General features: G+C 32.2%; 1 protein-coding gene across 1 annotated transcript; it reads left to right on the top strand.

The window, feature by feature from the left end:
• Nucleotides 1–4,615: 4,615 nt before the first annotated feature.
• Nucleotides 4,616–12,977, top strand: LOC113749377 (vacuolar protein sorting-associated protein 26B). Its single transcript, XM_027293083.1, has 12 exons — nt 4,616–4,907; nt 5,024–5,078; nt 5,183–5,257; nt 6,381–6,455; nt 6,556–6,628; nt 7,387–7,431; nt 7,634–7,745; nt 9,850–9,916; nt 10,516–10,560; nt 11,255–11,310; nt 11,661–11,836; nt 12,268–12,977. The coding sequence occupies exons 2-12, from the start codon at nt 5,076–5,078 to the stop codon at nt 12,444–12,446; spliced, it is 906 nt and encodes a 301-aa protein (XP_027148884.1). The 5' UTR covers nt 4,616–4,907; nt 5,024–5,075; the 3' UTR covers nt 12,447–12,977.
• Nucleotides 12,978–19,377: the final 6,400 nt, after the last annotated feature.

Genomic DNA, 19,377 nt, shown 5'->3' with positions numbered 1-19,377 from the left:
CAGACCTTTATGTGATCATACAAAGGATCAATCACATGGAATTACTTGGCATTTTCAAGTGGTTCATATGTCAAATAGTTAGACTGGACCCAAATAATTGTTTCTCACAATTTCGTAATTTGAAATTTGTAAATGACACTAATTAGTGCTCTAAATTTATTAATTTCTGCTTAGAAATATATTAATTTCTTAATCCAGCAACTCCCTAGAGGCAATTTTAGATGATATATCAAAAAACTCCTTGGAGTCAATCTTTAATCAAGCAACCCCTTGAAAATCTAATTAAACATGGATACCATTCTTCTTACTTTTTTTTTGATGATATATCTAGGGGTGAGCAAATTCGGTACATACTGAATTCATAACCGAATTCAAATTCAATTTGGTAATTTGAAATCGGGTATTTGGTAATTCGGTACAAATTCAGTACGTACCGAATTCACTGAATTCTAATATTGTATGAAATAGGTAATGAGATTATGAATTTGGTAATAACCGATTTCGCATTCAAATTCGGTAAAATGAAATAAGGTACCACATTACCGCATTCGAATACCAAATTAGTTTATAAAATTATATAATATATAGATAAATGCTATTTAGTATTAGTATATACTACTAATATATATTATTATATTATATAGGTAAATGCTATTAATAATAGTTAGTATATGGTATTATCATGTACTTATAATAATAATAATATGTAATAATGTACAATATATTATTTTAGTATTTGTTAATTGTTATATGACTATAATAATACAAATATATAGTAATACATAACAATATAACATAACTATATTACTTATTATTTTATACATGAGTAACATGACTAGAATTAGATAATAATTAATACATATATGTATAATACTAAATATTAAACAATAAACATAATTAGTAATTAGAATTTAGATATTGGTAATTTGATACATCATTCATGTTTGAATTATTGAATATTTGAATGCGTAACCTGTAACTTGCAAGTTTTAATGTGCTCTAAATTTACATTACATATTTAACATAAAAATTCATATTCTCTATTCACTAATCTTAAGGCTTTAACTATAGACAAGACAACTAAGTAGTGTAAGTGAATGCATATGAATTGCAAATCAATGTATTAGTGTATTGACTTTCACAATAACATATATAAGTAAATAAGTTTTATTTTGATTTGAAATAAATTATAAGTTTGTAACTAATATAACTTATCACTAATTATTGTAATTTGTAAGTTTGTAACTAATATTACTTATTATTAATCATTGTAAATTATAAATTCATAAATTATCACTAATCATTGTATAGTCTAAGGTTTATTCTAGTTTAAATTAATCACTTTTTATGTGTTCCTTAAATCATGGACTAAGGATTCTAGGTATAAGTGATCAAATAAATGCCAATTAAATTAAACCACAAAATGATTAGAACATAAATAATATGTTAAATTATGAATAAATTTGGGGATCAAATCAGCAATAATTTTTAAAAAATCAGTTTTTTTTTTATATAAATGAATTCGGTTAACTGAATTCATTACCATTTCCGAATTCGAAATTGGTTGCGAAATGAATTCGGTTATAACCAATTCAAAATTGAAAGCGGTTTAGATTTCTATAAGTTAAATAACCGAATTCAACTAACCGAATTACCGAATTTGTACCATTTGTTCACCCCTAGATATATCCTCTTTCACTAGCTTGAAGCCTTGAACACCATAACAAAAAAAAACTATAAAAATAAGTAAAGCCACTACTATAACATGTGGTCTCATAGCAACTCCTGCAGTTTCTAAAGACTAAACATTTGCTTCAAATATAATCATAAAATGCAATAGCAACTCCTGCACCCTCATCTACAATTAAGGAAGTAAAATTGACTGAAGCAAAAAATGAGCAGAAAACTGGATTATTACTTACCTTCAAGGCTTTATTGGTGTCGTGGTGCGTGCTTGGCTTCAAGGCTTCACTGGCTTCAATAGCAGCTTTGGTAGCAGGGGGAAGAACAGAAGAGCTTCCGGTTCCAATTCGAACTTCCAATGTGCACCTCAGTGCAACCGGCAAAGCAAAGGGAAAAAAATTTGATCAAAGCAGTCGTCAAAATAACGAAAAATTGATCGGAGCAGTGACCGGCAGCAACCTCACTTCTCAAAGAAAGAAGGGGAACCTATATCCCTTTTCAAGTTTGCTCTGTGTTCTCAATTCTCAGAGAAAGAAAGGAAAGAATTCCTAATTTCCAATCCCTCTTCGATTTTTCTCTTCTAATTGGCTAAATACGTAGCGAAAAGATGACAATGCCCATGTAGTGTGGCTGGTCAAAAATAAAAACTTGGGTAAAAGAGTAACACTAGAAAAATTGCCAAAACCCGATGGGTTAATCAATAACCACCGGTTCTAGGGGTTCATTGGGTCAATCATCTGGGTCAAGCGGTTCCAAGCGAGTTTTTTGCAACTCTGATCCAATTGCTAAACCGGTCCAGTTTCATGGCCGGGTCACCAGTTCGACCAATTCGACCGTCAGGTTGGGCTGAATTTAATAACTATGCCTTGTATTATTAAAATATTCTTATAATAATCATTTAATGAGAGAAATATTTTTTTTCTCCCAATTCTACATTTTTTATTGTCTAATATTGATTTTTCTACCAAGTTGATGATAATATAATATTTACATGTTTTATCTAAAATTTTATTTTTTTTAATGTTTTACCTGAAAATTGTTAAAGTAGTGAAGATAATTTTGTCAATTCATGTGTTATCATAGTGACTAATGGTCCCATCTTACCAGTATAGGAATTGAGTGATATTTCTAAAACTTCTAATGTGTCAAGTGATATTAACATAAACCTCAATAGATGTTTCTGAAAATATTTCTGAAAATGTGTCTCAGAGTATGCCCTTTTACAATCTTACTAATATAGGAATTGAGTGATATTTCTAAAACTTCCAATGTGTCAAGTGATATTAACATAAACTTCAGTACATGTTTCTGAAAATATTTTTGAAATGTGTTTTAGAATATACTCTTTTACAAATCGAGATAAAAGAATGCAATTAATAGTTGCAGAGTTAAAAAAGTGACTGCCATTCAGGTTTTTTGCCCCAAAAATGAGAAGATTGTGAGTGACGAAAATGGTCTACCTGAATCTTATTAAAAAAACTAAGGGGGCGTTTGGTAAGAGGGTATCAGATTCGGGGAATGGAATGAACCCCATAAATAGTGTTTGGTTCACTGGAATGGGAATTGAAATCTTGGAATGATTTCTAAAAATTTGGTGTTTCTCCATTCCCAAGTATTTGGTGGGTTTTGTCTGATTCCCAAGTTTGATTCCAAGAAATAAATCCAATTACATATTATAATTATACAATGATATAATTAATATTTATATATATTATAATATATACATATATAATATATTATAATTATAATATTAGTACATTATATAAATATATATTATAATTATTTAGTTAAATATAATTATATTTATATAATATATATTATAAATTTATTAATATTATATAATAATATATTTATAATATATATGTATATTTATAAATGCATATTATATGTGCATATGATTATACTATACACATGTATATAATATTAATAAATTATATAATTATATGTATATTTATATTTATTATTTTAAATACAATAATATATAATAATTACTATATCTAATATTAATATGCATTATACTTATATAAAATATGAGTACAATTAATATTTATATATTATATAATTATAATTATGTATTTATTTTATAGCGTTTGTATAATTATAATTAATTATATATATAATATTTAATTTAATTAGTTACAAACTTATAATAATGATGTTATTGTATTATATAATTATATATTATAATTATTTAGTTAAATAAAATTATACTTATATAATATATATTATAAATTTATTAATACTATATAATATTATATTTATAATATATATTTATATTTATAAATGTATATTTTATGTGCATATAATTATAATATATACATGTATGTAATATTAATAAGTTATATAATTATAATAATTATTATTTTAAATATAATAATATATAATAATAACTATATTTAATATGTAATATATATTATATTTATATAAAATATTAGTATAATTAATATTTGTATATATTAGTATAATTATATATTTATATTTAATTATATATATAATATTTAATTTAATTAGTTACAAACTTATAATGATAATATTATTATCTAAATTTACTAATACATTTATACTAATATATTTACTAATACATTTATACTAATATATTTACTAATATATTTATACTAATATATTTAATTAGTGGAAATTTCTTATATCACATTTACAAAGAGCCAATAACTATTATTTACGATGGAATTTATAATATATTATTATATTCCATTCCGAAAGAGTCGACGAACCAAACATCAATTATAATAATGATACACATTCTAGGTACTTAAATCAAACAAATGTATTGGAATGAATGACCTCATCCCAAACCCAGGATATCCGATTCCGATGAGCGAACCAAACGTCAAAATGTCAGCAAAAATCCATTCAAAACAAAATAAAAAAAAATTGATAAGGACGACGCGATGTGTTGGCCTTCAAGATCACTTGATTGATGCCTTTGCCCAACCCAATTTCAAATCAGAACCCTCGCTCCGCCAGCTCCTCCTCCGGCCCACCCTCTTCCCGCAGCTCCTCCTCCGCTGCCCCCCTCCTTCTTCCCAATCCAGCTGGGTCAACACCCAGCTACAAAACTATTCTTCTCCATTATTCCCGATCTATACTAATAGTTGTCCATTTCTCAAATCCCTCCTCTTGTCTCTTATTCGTTTCCTCTCTGCACTCGTCATTATTCTCTCCTCCATAGTTCGATCGTAACTTCCAAGGCGAGACGAGAGCAGGTATTACCCAGCACCACTTCACTCTCATTTTATCCTGTCTGAAATCGTTAACCAGTTCGGATCTTAACCATCTTTGCATTTAGTTCGTTATATAACATTTTCTAATCATGATGCAGGGTTTTGAAGATTATACAGTTTCTGCTTAGGGGCTTTTAAAATTTGGGCAGCATGGTAATATTTTTCCTCTTAGAGTATTAGTGCTTATCTTTTCCTTTCTTCTCTTGCTGTTGCATATGATTCGTGTATAATCTTTTATTTTTGGGTTTGAATTTCAGAATTATATACTTGGGGCTTTTAAACCAGCATGTCACATTTCAATAACATTTTCAGATGGGAAATCTCGAAAGCAGGTACTATTAGCATTCTTGTTCACTAAACTAATCACGAGAATGTTTGTTACTGATTAAACTTATAGAGAAGGAATATTTGATTTAATCAATCAAAATAGTTCTGTAATTGTTGTGTGCTTTGCTATTACTGATATGTTTTTTTATAGTTGAAGCTGAAATCAAGGTTTACTAAAGCAGATAAAAGAACAGCCCAAGTGAAACATCTGTATAGTAGTATGTTGATTTTGTCTGCGAAAAAAATCTCCTTGGAGCTGCTTTAGCAACTAGAAAAAGCAGGAAGAGTTGACAAGGACATTTGAAAGTCAACAGGGTATAAACTAAAAAAAGACTACATGAATCAATTATGATCTCTCAACAGCTAAAATTCATTTTTTTTTTCTTGAGGAAAAAAATTTTGGTTTATAATTCTGCCCCTAACATCTAGCACATTATTATTTGTGGGCTTAAATTCTGTTTGCTGAATGCATTGGATGTTCCGCATGAAACAAAGGAGAGAGATGCTGTAGAACATGTCAAGAACGTGGACTGGCAACTCATTGAACTATCAAATAGGATATGATATGGTTATTATTGAAAATATGTTAGGATAGTACTTGAGTTATGAGGGTTGTTATTCGCCTGTGTGATCTTATTTGACACAATTGGTGAGTAATTTTCCTTACTTTCATTTAGTTATACTTTATCCTACAAATTTTTTTTGGCTGTTTCTTGTAATTGATTTTATTTGTAATCTTTTGTATCTCATAATGTTTAACATGTTTTCAGTAAGAAGGTGGACAAGTTAAGCATGTCTTGATGTTTAACTTTCTAATTGTTGATGTTACTATAGGATCTTTGGATGTATGTCCAATTTGTGTCTGGTGTGCCCAACGAATTTTAAGCTTTTGCTATGTTTGGGCTGAATAACTAGCTGTCTTGAGAGTTTTTATGCTTAGCTTTTTAAATAAGCTTTTGCTCTATGTTTGGGCTGAACACATGCATGTATTTGTGCCCTCCTCTTGCTTGTTTTAGGAGAGGAAAAGTAATGGTTGTTGCTGCTTCATATACTGCTTTATGACTAAGTATTAACATAGAAATTGTGGCTGTGCTCTGTTGATATTCCTTGTCATGTATTTTATATCAGGTTCCGCTAAAGAAAGAAAATGGCCAGACAGCAATGGTTCCTCTTTTCCAGAGTCAAGAAAACATCAGTGGGAAGGTATCATGCATCGGATTCAACTCTACACTGTTTCACATAACTGATTTGTTATAAATCTGGAGAATTCTAATTTGAAAATTAATTTTTGTAACATTTTCAGATATCAATTGAACCTGTTTCAGGAAAGAAAGTTGAACACAATGGAATCAAAGTTGAGCTTCTTGGTCAGATAGGTGAGCGTTGAAGTGAATTTGCTTATGCATTAATTTATTTGAAGTTTTGTTGAATAAGAATTATACAATTACTATAGTCTCTGCTCAGGAGTTACTATTTCCTATCTATTTTAGAGACTTATTTGTTTACTTAGTGTAACATACCTAACCTTGTTAATATTACTTGTAGGTATATGAGAGATCATGGTACTTTCTTATTGAAATAGTCAAGGTTTCTATTACTGAAGAATAAAAAAAAAACAGGATAAAGCTGAATTATTGATTTAATTAATAGCTGCTCAAGCAAAATATTGTGATAAAAAGGTCATTTTAGTCGTATACATTCATCATACATTTTTTCCTGATTTAACTTTTTGATCATTGAGAGAAGACTTGCATTCATCGTGCATTTTCTTTCTGGTCTTTTATTGATTCACAACCTTGACAACTGATTACCCTGGAGGAGATTATGGAAAAGAGAAATGAGTTTTAAAGTTATGACGTGGCTTTTCTTAATGTTTCTGAACTAAAACGATCGTGGCATCTGATAGTGATGCGTATTGATGACTAAGACAATTTCCTTATTCACCTTAGGTGTATTTAGCATTTTTTCTCAGCGTATAGCCTTAAAATTGAGCATCAAGTATACTATGATACTTTGCTGCTTCTCTATTGAATTTTATGTCTGCTGTCTAAAATAATTGTTTCCTTAATTTGCTATTTTACCACTGTTTATGAGTTTTGAGCTAATATTTTTGTATATGCAATCCTGCTTGCAGAAATGTACTTTGACAGAAACAACTTTTATGACTTCACGTCTCTTGGTTAGTATTATTACTCAGGGCTGTGCCGTTAACTAGCTTTGAATATTTAGCAAATTGTACATGTTACTTTTGACCATCCTTTTCAAGTATTGTCACTCATGATATTCGTAGTGTGTTGATAACTTCTGTTATCTTATTATGCAGCTGTAAAAAGTTGTTGCCTTGTTCTTTTATGTTTGAGTTGTTTATTTGTCCTTTGTAGTTCGTGAGCTGGATGTTCCTGGTGAAATATATGAAAGGAAGACATATCCCTTTGAGTTTTCCACTGTTGAAATGCCTTATGAGACGTATAATGGTGTGAATGTGCGACTGCGGTGAGCCACTCATTGTTGCCCTCAGTTTTGTAGGGGTAGATTAAGTGCATATGGAGAATAATTATTGATTGTTATCTAGGTCTAAGGATATTGAATCTTACTCATAACTCTTGTCTGCTGAAATCTGTTCTGGATATAACTTGACTTGTTTGCATTATAGGAAAGTACTGATGACTTTGTTTAATACTTGCATGTAGCTCATGTACTTTGCTATAAGCCAGTTATTTTTAGCTTTTAAGTGCCATAGTAGTCTATTTATTGATTTAAGTTAGAAGTTATCGGACTAAGGACAATTGTTGTCTTCTCGAAGTATCTTCTGCTGTTCTGAACTTTCTACTTTAGCTTTTCCTTTTTTTTTCTCCCAAATTTGTTTTTAGCATCTTTGCCTAGATAAAAGTAGAAAATATAAAATTAAAGTAAGCATAGCAAGTGAGCATATCAAGTCAAGTATTTGAACTAGACAAAACAGTGGGGGATAGATTGTTGAAAAGAATATATTCTTCTATTTTTGGCTCTTGCTTTTGAAACTTTTAGCCCCTCTGTCATCTGGAAATATAACTAATTGTCAAAATTTTGTTTCAAGAGATCTGGTTCAGAACAATATTGTCACATAATTCTCCCACTATAAAAGCAGCACTGGGAAATAATAGTGAATATTTATTGACTTCAGAACTTTGGCGTTGAAGCTTTACATATATAGATGAGAAATTTGAGGATTTGGCATATGTAGAGGAAGTAGAAATTCTAGGAATTCGGCCTAAATTTCCCATAGATTAACCACTTAAAGAGACATATAAATTCATTCTGTCTCTATGCTTCTGAGCTATTATAAATGAAATATGTACAGAAAGAGTGAGTCTTGTAGGCCAAGACCTCATCAGGATTAAGGAATCTTTTTAATTTGGCAAACATTACAACTAAGAAACGTAAAGGATAAAAACTTAAAGCATAATAAGTCAAGTTGAATTTGACATCTTTAAGAGGAAACCATCAAATTCGGCTTTTAACACTTTAACTTTTGACTCCTACAAAGCCCTAAAGTCATAAAAACAGTGTGTTCATAGTAGGAGATTAAGATAGCTTAAAATGCATTAAGCTGAGTAACTAAGAAAACAGCAAGTGCACAAATTTATCAATTTTCTGGACTTCACTGAAATCTTTATTCTTGTCTGAAGTGTCTTGGATACTTAACATTAGTTCCGTTCATCTTAGTAGTCAAAGTTTTCTAGCTGTAGGTGACAGCGAGTTCCAATCTGTTGTGCTTATGTGCATGTAGATTTGCATTTGTATATGGACCTCAAATACATTCTAACAGGTCATGACTACATTTGTGATGCTTGAAGCATTGAATTCTGGAAATAAAGTAAATTTCTCTGACATAATTGGATCATGGTGAGTATTGGTGAAATTAAGTAAGCCCAGGGAAAGAATCCAATTACAAGAAATTTAAACTAATTGCCTCTATTTTTAGTAACAATATGGTGTTCTTATGGCCATGATTCAACCTTTTTATACCCAATTCATTGATAGAAGCAAGACATTCAAGGTCAGAGAGGAGAGGAACATGTAGAAATCCAACAACTGTTATGCGCTGTTGGATTATTAATATTGCTAAAGCAAGAGGAAAATGATTTCTTTGAGTATTTTCAGCATGGACGGTGCTAGTTTTTGAGTTAAATTGGACCAACTATTTTTACGCACCTTTGGATAATCAAAATTGCTAAAGCAAGGGGAACCTGATTGTTTTCAGTATTGTCAGATTGGATGATGCTAGTCTTTTCAGTTAAAATCCCAAGTCAGGATATCATTTCACAAATAGTTGGATTTTGTTTCATAGCTTAAGCTACATGTTGCCTTTCTTATTATTCACAAGCTGAAATGTTTTTTCCCAAGTCTCAACCGTCTGGGGCCTTTCTGTTTGGATGTCTCATTCAGTGTTTGCTTGGAGAATGATTGCTGAAATGGGAGTGAATATGGTCATATATATTGGACTGTTGATTCTCATATGCAGAATACAATCTCTCTCTCTCTCTCTCTCTCTGAGAGACGGTTGAAAGTTCTCATAAATTGAGCTTTCAACCTTTTTATCTTTTACATTTTGCAGGTATATTCTTAAAGTAACAATAAGTCGGGGCTATGCTGGTAGCATTGTAGAGTATCAAGATTTTGTGGTAATATTTCTTTTATCATTCATAGGAGAATGTTTGAATGCAAATTTTTGTAAGTGTCTGGTGATATTCTAAGGGAAGCTATCCGGAATGTCAGAATAATATAATGTGGAAGCAGATCTATAAGATTTCTGGGAAGAAAGTTTTATCATGAATTTAAGACATTTCTTAATGTAGTTATGCCCTTAATATTGCATGTTTTGCTTGAGAAACTAAATGTCCTATTCATATGGGTTTTGATAATAAGCAAACCTTTTTGTTTGTGGTTTATATAGTTTCAACCCTTCTGAGAATAAATTGAATCAATTCCTGTATTATATGGACCGTCTAATATTTGGTGTGTTGCACTGGGTAGCATTTAGCTTTTGTATGACGAACTTCAATTTCATCAGCAATCAAGTTTGATAATTTCTTGATATGCAAGTTTATCAGAAATTGAGAAATAAAAATCTGATAATGAAGTGATTTCAGTGTACATGAAATGGATGTGTTGTGGTCTTTAGGTTACTTTTGAATCCATTGAACCTCTTTTTTTGCCATCTATTCTATGTTTTAGCAGGCAGACTCTGTTTGTCTAATTTTTTTTTTATTTTACATTTCAGGTTCGTAACTATGGTCCACCTCCATCTATCAACAATAGCATTAAGGTATTTCTTTTGTGCAGTTAGTTTTATCTAATAATGCATTGCCTTTAGAATTAGGTGCATATGATGCCTGTAAAATGATATAAGAAACTAAAACACAGAACTGTGCATGCAAAAATATAGGAAAGTTTTGTGGTGCTTATGGTCTTTGGCTCTCTATGTTTTCAGTTAACTTTTCATTTTTGTAAGATCTTCATGCTGTGAGGCTCTCCCTCCCTCCCTCCCTCTTCCTGCTTTAGAGGAAGGGTGGAGCAGATGGGAAGAAGTAAATGATGCATTTTTCTTGTCGGTTTCAGAAGAGTGGATGAAAATAAAGTTGCATCTTATTCCTTAGCCAACTATCTACATTAAGATTCAGAGGGATTGGAGGTTTAAAGACGTCACACTGAATTAAACCCTGTTTCACATTTGAATACTGGTAGAGTAGGGTCCTGTGGTAACTAGCCTGAAGATAATGCCCCTTTTCTCTTATGTCTCTTTTTTTAGTTACCTTTGCCTTGTAATAAAGAAAGGTGGAGGAGAATTTGCTCATCCATCTTTCTGGCAAAGATGGACCCAGTTATTGGAAGCAACCACTAGACATGTTTAGCAAGTCCACATTCAACATTTCATTTGAATTGGAGTGTAATTTTTCATGCAAATTTTGCTTGTGCATCATTTAGATGCTTTATTGATTGCACTATCTGAATTTTTGCAGATGGAAGTAGGGATCGAAGATTGCCTTCACATAGAGTTTGAGTACAATAAGAGCAAGTAAGTTTAAAGCTAACCCCTGACTAGCACTCAATTTGGTTGTTGTGGAGTATCACACTCGAGTCTTGAATAATCATTTTTCACCTGGCTGAGTTCATCTTGCTTCGTTTATGACCAACGAAATGCTCATGTTGGCAAGGTCTCTCTTTTTCAATCAAATAGTTTAATACTGGTTGGGTTTATAAAGGGACATCTATTTGAAGCATTCCATACCTTAGAGATTCACTTCATTGCATCGATTTATGAATTATTATTGGTTCATTGGTTTTTGTTTGTATTTGTTTCCACTGATCTCTTCTTAATGTGCTGAAATAACTCACATGCCAAATAGAATCTTTTTGAATATATAGGTATGACCTAAAGGATGTTATTATCGGCAAGATATATTTTCTTCTTGTAAGAATCAAGATAAAGAACATGGATCTTGAGATCAGGCGCCGAGAATCTACAGGCTCAGGGGCCAACACACATGTTGAGACGGAGACACTTGCAAAGTTTGAACTGATGGATGGTGCTCCTGTGAGAGGTATACATATGATTCATTTGCTTTAGTTTTTGAAACTTTACATTTTTTGTTTCATCTATTTATGGCATGTTAATCTCTCTCTCTCTCTCTCTATATATATATATATATATAGACACACACGTGTGTGTGTGTGTAGTACATGATAGTGTACAAAAGCATCTTGTACATTTGCATCAGGATCTGATTTGTTAAGTTACAAATACTTCTTCAAAAAGAGAAAACCTTTTGGTAATCTGCATATGACCACAATTTTTGTTTATTGGCATATGCATTGACTAGTTTTAGTAACAATTTCTATTGTGGCCTATGTTTCTAATGTTTTAGGCCACTGATGAATCATATGTAAACATCTAGTAATATTCCAAATGGTGCAGTAATAAGAGTTTGGAGGTTTAGTAATGAAGTCAATTTTATTGTACACGCTTTCACAGGTGAATCAATTCCAATTAGGCTTTTCCTGAGTCCATATGAGCTGACACCTACTTATCGCAACATCAACAACAAATTTAGTGTCAAATACTACTTGAACCTCGTTCTTGTTGATGAAGAGGATCGGCGGTATTTCAAACAGCAGGAAATCACAATGTTCCGCCTTGGAGAAACATCTTAATGTAGGATATGATTGGTGTCTATAAATAATTATCTACGGGATTGGTTATGGTTTCAAGCTTTGGTGTTCTCACAAGATGGAATTCTGCTGTTGATGCGTGAAATGACTGCCTTTGTTGGTGGTTCATGCTGTCAATACATTATACTTGCAATTTTTAGATTGGGAATCATGTATATGGGGAGTACAGGATAGGTTGGGATCTTTGTTTGTGATTTGCAACCATTGTGGAGTTAAAATGGATAAGCATGAAAAACAGCAGTAAACATTGCCTAGTCGCTGATAGATGTAGTCATCATGACAGGATGTTATAATTTGTGTTTGTTCTTGTACTTTGCCTGCGTGCATTTCTATCTTATCTCTGACAAGTTTTCTGCTGACACCCTTTTGCTGGGAGGCATTAGGACTTCTATTTGTTTTCCGCATCTTTCTTGTCCTTTCCTTTTTTTTCCGTCTTTCTTCTGTTGAACTTCTGCCCGTGTATCTTGATCTTGACACCCCTTTGTTGAGGGGCATTAGGACTTCTCTTTCATACTTACTGGAGATGGTATCTGAAGATTAGAATTTCTGAGCTTCGGACATTCAATTTTTTCATTTTATTTCAGACTGTCAATAGTTCGTATGTGGTTTGCTGTGATTTGTCTGCCTGTTGTATTAGGTCAATCTTGTTATATTGCGACTTCAGAACTGTCCAAAACGCTGTTCAGGTCCAATATATTGCAATTTTGTCTCTCTTGAAAATACAAAGCAAAATGTTGCTAAATGACATAGTAATTGTATTATTTCTCGATGGAAGACACAGAAATACTAACGTCGAAATGGCATGTAGTCCTATGATGACAAAGAAAGGGTTAGACCCGTCTATGAAATGTGAACTGGCATATCTTCATCAGTTTACTTTTGAAGTCTGGAAGATACAATGGGAGAAAATTAAGTTGATACAATGGGCTTCAACCCCTATTAGGGGTTTCAAATTCAATTATACCCATACACGATGTTTGCTTGGGGCCAATGGGACTAAATCAATGTGAATGATAGGTCTCTTCTATGGATTTTTTGATTAACCATCTCTCACTAGAGAATCATCTTAGTTACCCATTTTATTCTCCTTAAAGATAAAAGTAACCATCTTAATCTCCTTAAATGTAAAAATAAGAAAACAAAATGGTACCATTTGTGCTGGTTTCAACAAATGGAAAAAAAGAAATAATGAAAAAGGAAAGTAATAAATTTTAAAATTCATTTCACATTAACAAACACACTACCTCCCTATGATATTGACAGTGATAGTAATTGTAGAATTTGAATCAAACGGCTCCTAAAAAGTGTGATATTTTGCACTGCTCCTATTAATATTCAATAGGATGCAAAATTGTTGTATATTAAAAAATATCGAGATTATGAATTAATTGCTTTTACATGGGGTGAGTTTTGGCCGGGGGGGGGGGGAGAAAAATAGAGAATGAACATATTTCAATTTGCAAATATAACAGAAGCATGATAGATAAATTCAAACATGATAAAGTTAAAAAAAATTAAAACAAATTGAGTCTAAGCAAAACAAAGTATTGTACGCTACTCAATAGGGGTATAAACGAGTCAATCAAAATTGAATAATGCATTACTAAAACTTTTGTGACTGAGATAAATTAAACTACATTAATGCATTTCTAGAGCTTTTAGAACTTGCATTTGAGCTTAATCTCAGTCCAGTTTTAACTTAGTCAAACTTGATTCAATCTAACTCAATCAAGTTTAAGTAATATAATTTTACACTAACGAATATAAAAGATTAAAATATGAAAAATTTTGAAGTATGTTTATATAGTGAGAAAAGAGATGCGGAAAGCAAAAGCAAATGGCTAAGAAACATCCACATGGTAACTGCATGGAAAACAATGATCGTGTGGTGTAAATGAAAATCCACCTCACAAAATGGAATGCAATCAATTCACGAATGAGTGGATCCTACTGTATAGTTGTAGTGGAGGGGGCAGGAAAGGGAGAACAAGGATGAAGAGATAAATTTGTAAACTAAAATAAATGAGAGGAGTGTTCCACAAAATAGTGAAGTACTTGTATCAGAAAATATGAAAGTAGGCACACATTTGTGCGAGCTGACTCAGTGAATGCCTAGAAAACTATGATTGGTTGGTGAAAACAACTCTTGAACCCATTGGTGAATAGTTATTGAAAAAAAAAAAACTACCTCTCAAATTTTCATTTGAACCTATTGGTAAATAGTTATTCAACTAAATTTGGTTTGAATCTATACCCTCAGTGATCTACACAAAACGTAGATTATGAATTTGAAAACTACAACTTTTACCATATAAGACACTATTCATATAAAAAACAATTAAATGAATTAAATATGGATATAAAACAATTAAAATAGCATTTTTTTTAAATTTTAAAAACCAATATAAGACAAATATTGAAACTAAATGATATAAAAATTGTTACTCCACCATAACACTCTGATAAGTTATGAACAAATATTACCTTGATGGTGATCAAGTATCATGTAGGAAAAGGAATTAATTACAAATGACGCTATAAATGAAAAAGAATAAAAAGATGTCCTCATAAGCAACATGTGACAGTAATTGTAAAAAAAAAAAGGTGACTGATTTTGAATTTTCTAATTAAAAGAAAGTAGAATATATCTTTCCATCATTTTTGGTATGATGGAGAATGGATGGAAATGATTAGAATTTTTTAAATTGGAAAATTATATATAGTTCCTTGCAAATTAAAGAATTACAATCGTAGATAGATTATATAACTAAAAAAGATACCAATTGATATATAATATTTAGAGGTCACAAAAAATAATAAAACGTAAATGCATTTAAAATTTCATGGTCCACAATAGTTGTATTAAACTTTGAAGAGAAATCATAATTGCAAGTGCAAAACGAAAGCATAGATATATTATTTTAACATATGTGAATGCTCATTTGAAATTTTTTTGGACAAACATTTGAACACATAAAAAACTTTATTGCGTCAACTTTTCTTTATAGACAATTAATCATTTACAGCCAAGTATTTCACACTTCAATTTTGATTTTCCAAAAATGAAAGCTAAACTGAAATGATTGATAAGCTTAAGGGTATTTTCAAAAAATGATTGATAAGTTTTAGGGTAAAATAAAGTAAACCCCTCTGTGGTTAGGGTATTGGATACAAAACTCCCTCATCATTTAAAAATACCTACTTAACTCTCTTATGCTTTGAACTTCTTTGAATTTTATCTACTAACTGGTTGGGAAGCCGGTAACAATATAAAATATCAAAAATACCTTCATTTATAATATCACCAAAAAGTACAGATGCAATTAGCAGATTTTCATGTCTAGAGAGAGAAAGTTGATGAAACCCTAAACATGCAGCCAAGATCCGCTGCAATTGCCGTTGTTTTCCACGGCACCGATATAGTACAGGATTTTTGTGTGTAGCTTGTAGACAAACAAGGTGTTTTTGTGTAGATTGATCGAGGTTGCGAAGCATTGAGTATAACGATTAATGAGGTAATCTTACATTTGAACCCTAAATTTACTTGTGTTGATTTGTTTGATTAGCAAGCGTTTTGGTAGTAAATTGTTGGGGATATTTTGAAACTTGGTAAAAGAAGTGGCAAGTTGGGCTTAGTCAAAAGTTTTGTCAATAATTTTTGTTGGGAAAATTTTTTTAAAAATTGCTAAGCAAAAAGTAGAAAGGAATGGGTCTTTTTGAAGTAATCAAGACTATTGTCGCAAAGAGTAAAATTAACTGCAAAAAAGTTAGTTAGAAGGTCATTTAAAGTGAAGGAAAAAGTTGATACAACCACAGAGGTCCAGAAGTCTCCCACAAGAAATTCATTAAAAGAAACAATTAATTTTAGGGGAGAGCAAAGAGCTCATGAAGCTGGAGAAGAAAATGATGTCAAACCAGACTATTTAGATCTTCTTCATTGGCAAAGCGAAGGACTAGAAGGGCCTGAAGATAATGACATATTTGCAGGCTTAAATGGTCAAGAATCAACATAGGCATCTATAAATCAAAGATTTGTAAATTTAGTTGGAGCTGGTTCAAAGCAGCGACAAGAAAATTAGTAAGCCAAATCTAGAAAACAAGCTAGTTCAAATCAGCAATAAGAAAATCAACAGGTCAAATCCAAAAAACAATCTGGTTTAGAGCAGGAAAACAAAATTAGCAAGTGAAATCTAGAAAACAAGCAAACAACCAAAGTCATGAAGAGGGGAGTCAATCAACATCAGGTGTGGATGATAGATGTTGTGCTAATAAGCAGGAAGAGGACTGGAATGAGTCAGCAGAGGATGATGAAAACCTATTTGACAAAGGGATAGGATCTGATGATGAAAACATCCTTGGTTACGCTTACTTCAATGCATATGAAGAGTTTAGGAAACAACACTTTGAACTAAAGGTTGGATAGAAATCTACTTGCTTCTCTAAATTTAGGGAGGCTTTTGCGAAGTGGGAAATTAGGGAGGGGCATAAGCACAAATACATCAGAAATGAAGACTCTTGAATCATATCTAAATGTGCAAAGGGGTGAAGTTGGAGAATTCAAGCAAGCAAAATCCAGAGAACAAACATTTTTATGATCAAAACTCTCAAGAGAGAGCACTACTATGGTAGGGATTATAGCAATAGACATGCCACTTCAAGATATCTTAGTAAAAAATTTCAGGCCAAGGTGAGGCATGATCCTAGGTGTAGTATTCCTAGTATAGTGAATAAGATAAGAAGGCTGGTTATGCTAGATATTAGTGAGATAAAGCAGCCAGAACGAAGCAGAAAGCATTGGAGGCATTTAGGGGAAATGACATGGAGCAATACAGGCTTTGAGATTATGTAGCCACTGTAAAAAAGTCCAATCCTGATAGTCATATTTCACTACAAATTGGCAAGAGGAGTCTTGAGGAAGAGCTACATTTTAGATGATATACTATGGATTAGGTGCCCCGAAGAATGGTTTCCTTGAAAGCTATAGACTTATAAGAGGACTAGACAGCTGTTTCCTAAGAGTCCCTTTGGAAGTCAACTGCTTATAGCCTTGGGTAGGGATGCCAATGAAAACATGTTCCCTATTTCCTTTACTGTTGTTGAGATAGAGAACTATGATAGGTGGAGCTAGTTTTTGAGGGAATTAATCATCCAAATTGGAAGAGGAAACAAAAGAATGGCTTATACTTTCATTTCGGATAGGCAAGAGGGTCTTGTCTATGCAACTGAAGAGCTATTCCCTGAATCAGAGCACAGATTCTGCCTGAAACATGTGTTCGAGGACTTTAAACGAAGATTCAAAAATCAAGACTGTAGAGACATGTTTTGGGTAGTTGCTACAGCAGCAAGCATGTCGGAGTATAAAACTGCCCTAGCAAATCTTGAAAAGGATAAACCAGAGAAAGGTGACAAGCTAACAGTTGCGGGATGGTTCAAATGGTTGCGTCCAAAGCTTTGGTCCAGAGCTCACTTTAGTACAGCTTGTAAAAGTGACACATACATCAATAACATAAGTGAGTCATGGAATAATTACATTCTAAATGCTAGAGATGAGCCAATAACAACAATGTTGAAGTGGATTCGGAAGAGATTAATGCAAAGGAAGGTAACCAAACGAGAGGGCATGCTGAAATATGGTGGCACTTTATGTCTAAACATTTATGAGAAGTTAGAGAAATTGAAGATAAAAGCAAGAAATTGTGTTGCGGTTTATAGAGGAAATGGGAATTTGGAAGTTGATGGCTATCGAAGGACCAAATTTGGAGATGAAGACATATATCTGTGGTCATTTTCAACTCAGTGGCATTCCGTGCATGCATGCGATTGCTTGCTTTTAGAGCACAATGTTGGAATTCGAGCAATATGTTGATGCTTGTTACCATAGGGAAGCATATTTAAGGGCCTACAACTTCACAATTGGTCTTATTACTTCAAAGCAGTTCTGGGTGGATAGTAAAATGCAGTATTTGACCCCACCAATTGTGAAAAAATAGCTTGGTAGGCCAAAGAAGCAGAGGAATAAAAGTTTAGAAGAGCCTATAAATCGGCAGAAAGCAAGCAGGAAGGGCCTAGCAGTCTACTGCCGGAGGTGTTTGAAATATGGACACAAGAACTTGCAAATCAACAATTCACCCTAAGTCCAAGCTTTAAAAGGTAATGTAACATTTCAGAAAACACCAATTTTCTAGTTTGTTTTGTTGCTACTTATACATTCAGTCATTTGGATGCGAACTATAAGCACCTAAATCTAGTCCAATAGCTTCAAATGCAACATCCGAAACTTCTGTAGCTTAGGCTAGTGTCTCAAGTACTACTGCCATTACACTTTCACAGGTACTAGTTTTCAATTACCTATTTTTGGGTGCTGCGATCTATTTACTTACTAGCTAGTGCCACTTATATGCAGGAACCAAGGCAGCCTAGAAGTGGTAGAAACCAAGGAAGCCAACAAAACATATCCTTAAAGAGGAAGCAACCAGCTGCAGGTATGTCAAGGCTGTGATATTCTAGCTCCAAGAGACCAAGAAAATGAACTGCACTTATCTCTTTTTTATTTGTTGAATGTACTGGTTATGCCAACTAAATTGATCCTTTTTTGATTGGATTGTAATATTTATTGAAACTAATAAACTCAAATTTTTGGCCATATTTTGGTAAACTGATACCATTCTGGTATGGATGTGGCAATATGCTGCTTTTTTGTGGCATTTGTGGTAGTATTGCTGGTGATATCTTTACTGAAAATGGTTTAATTTGACTAGTTTATTACGGTGAATTCTTAGGTCTTTCAATTTTTTTTTCATGTAATTATTCAATATCGAAATTACAGCATTGGTTTGCCTGCAATAAAACAACGCAGCGTCATTCATTCTTCTTACTTGAAACTAGAATGTGTACTTCATTACATGTAAAACAA

This window comes from Coffea eugenioides, chromosome 10 (genome assembly GCF_003713205.1).
Source record: "Coffea eugenioides isolate CCC68of chromosome 10, Ceug_1.0, whole genome shotgun sequence".
In the NCBI taxonomy this organism is placed as follows: Eukaryota; Viridiplantae; Streptophyta; class Magnoliopsida; order Gentianales; family Rubiaceae; genus Coffea; species Coffea eugenioides.
This window is presented reverse-complemented; position numbering and strand designations above follow the sequence as displayed.

What these genes read in the sequence shown, in the direction of transcription:
- LOC113749377 (XM_027293083.1), top strand. An exon ending in GGTGTGAATGTGCGACTGCG is followed by an intron (nt 7,746 to 9,849) that starts GTGAGCCACTCA and finishes TACATTTTGCAG; the next exon opens with GTATATTCTTAAAGTAACAA. An exon ending in GGATGGTGCTCCTGTGAGAG is followed by an intron (nt 11,837 to 12,267) that starts GTATACATATGA and finishes ACGCTTTCACAG; the next exon opens with GTGAATCAATTCCAATTAGG.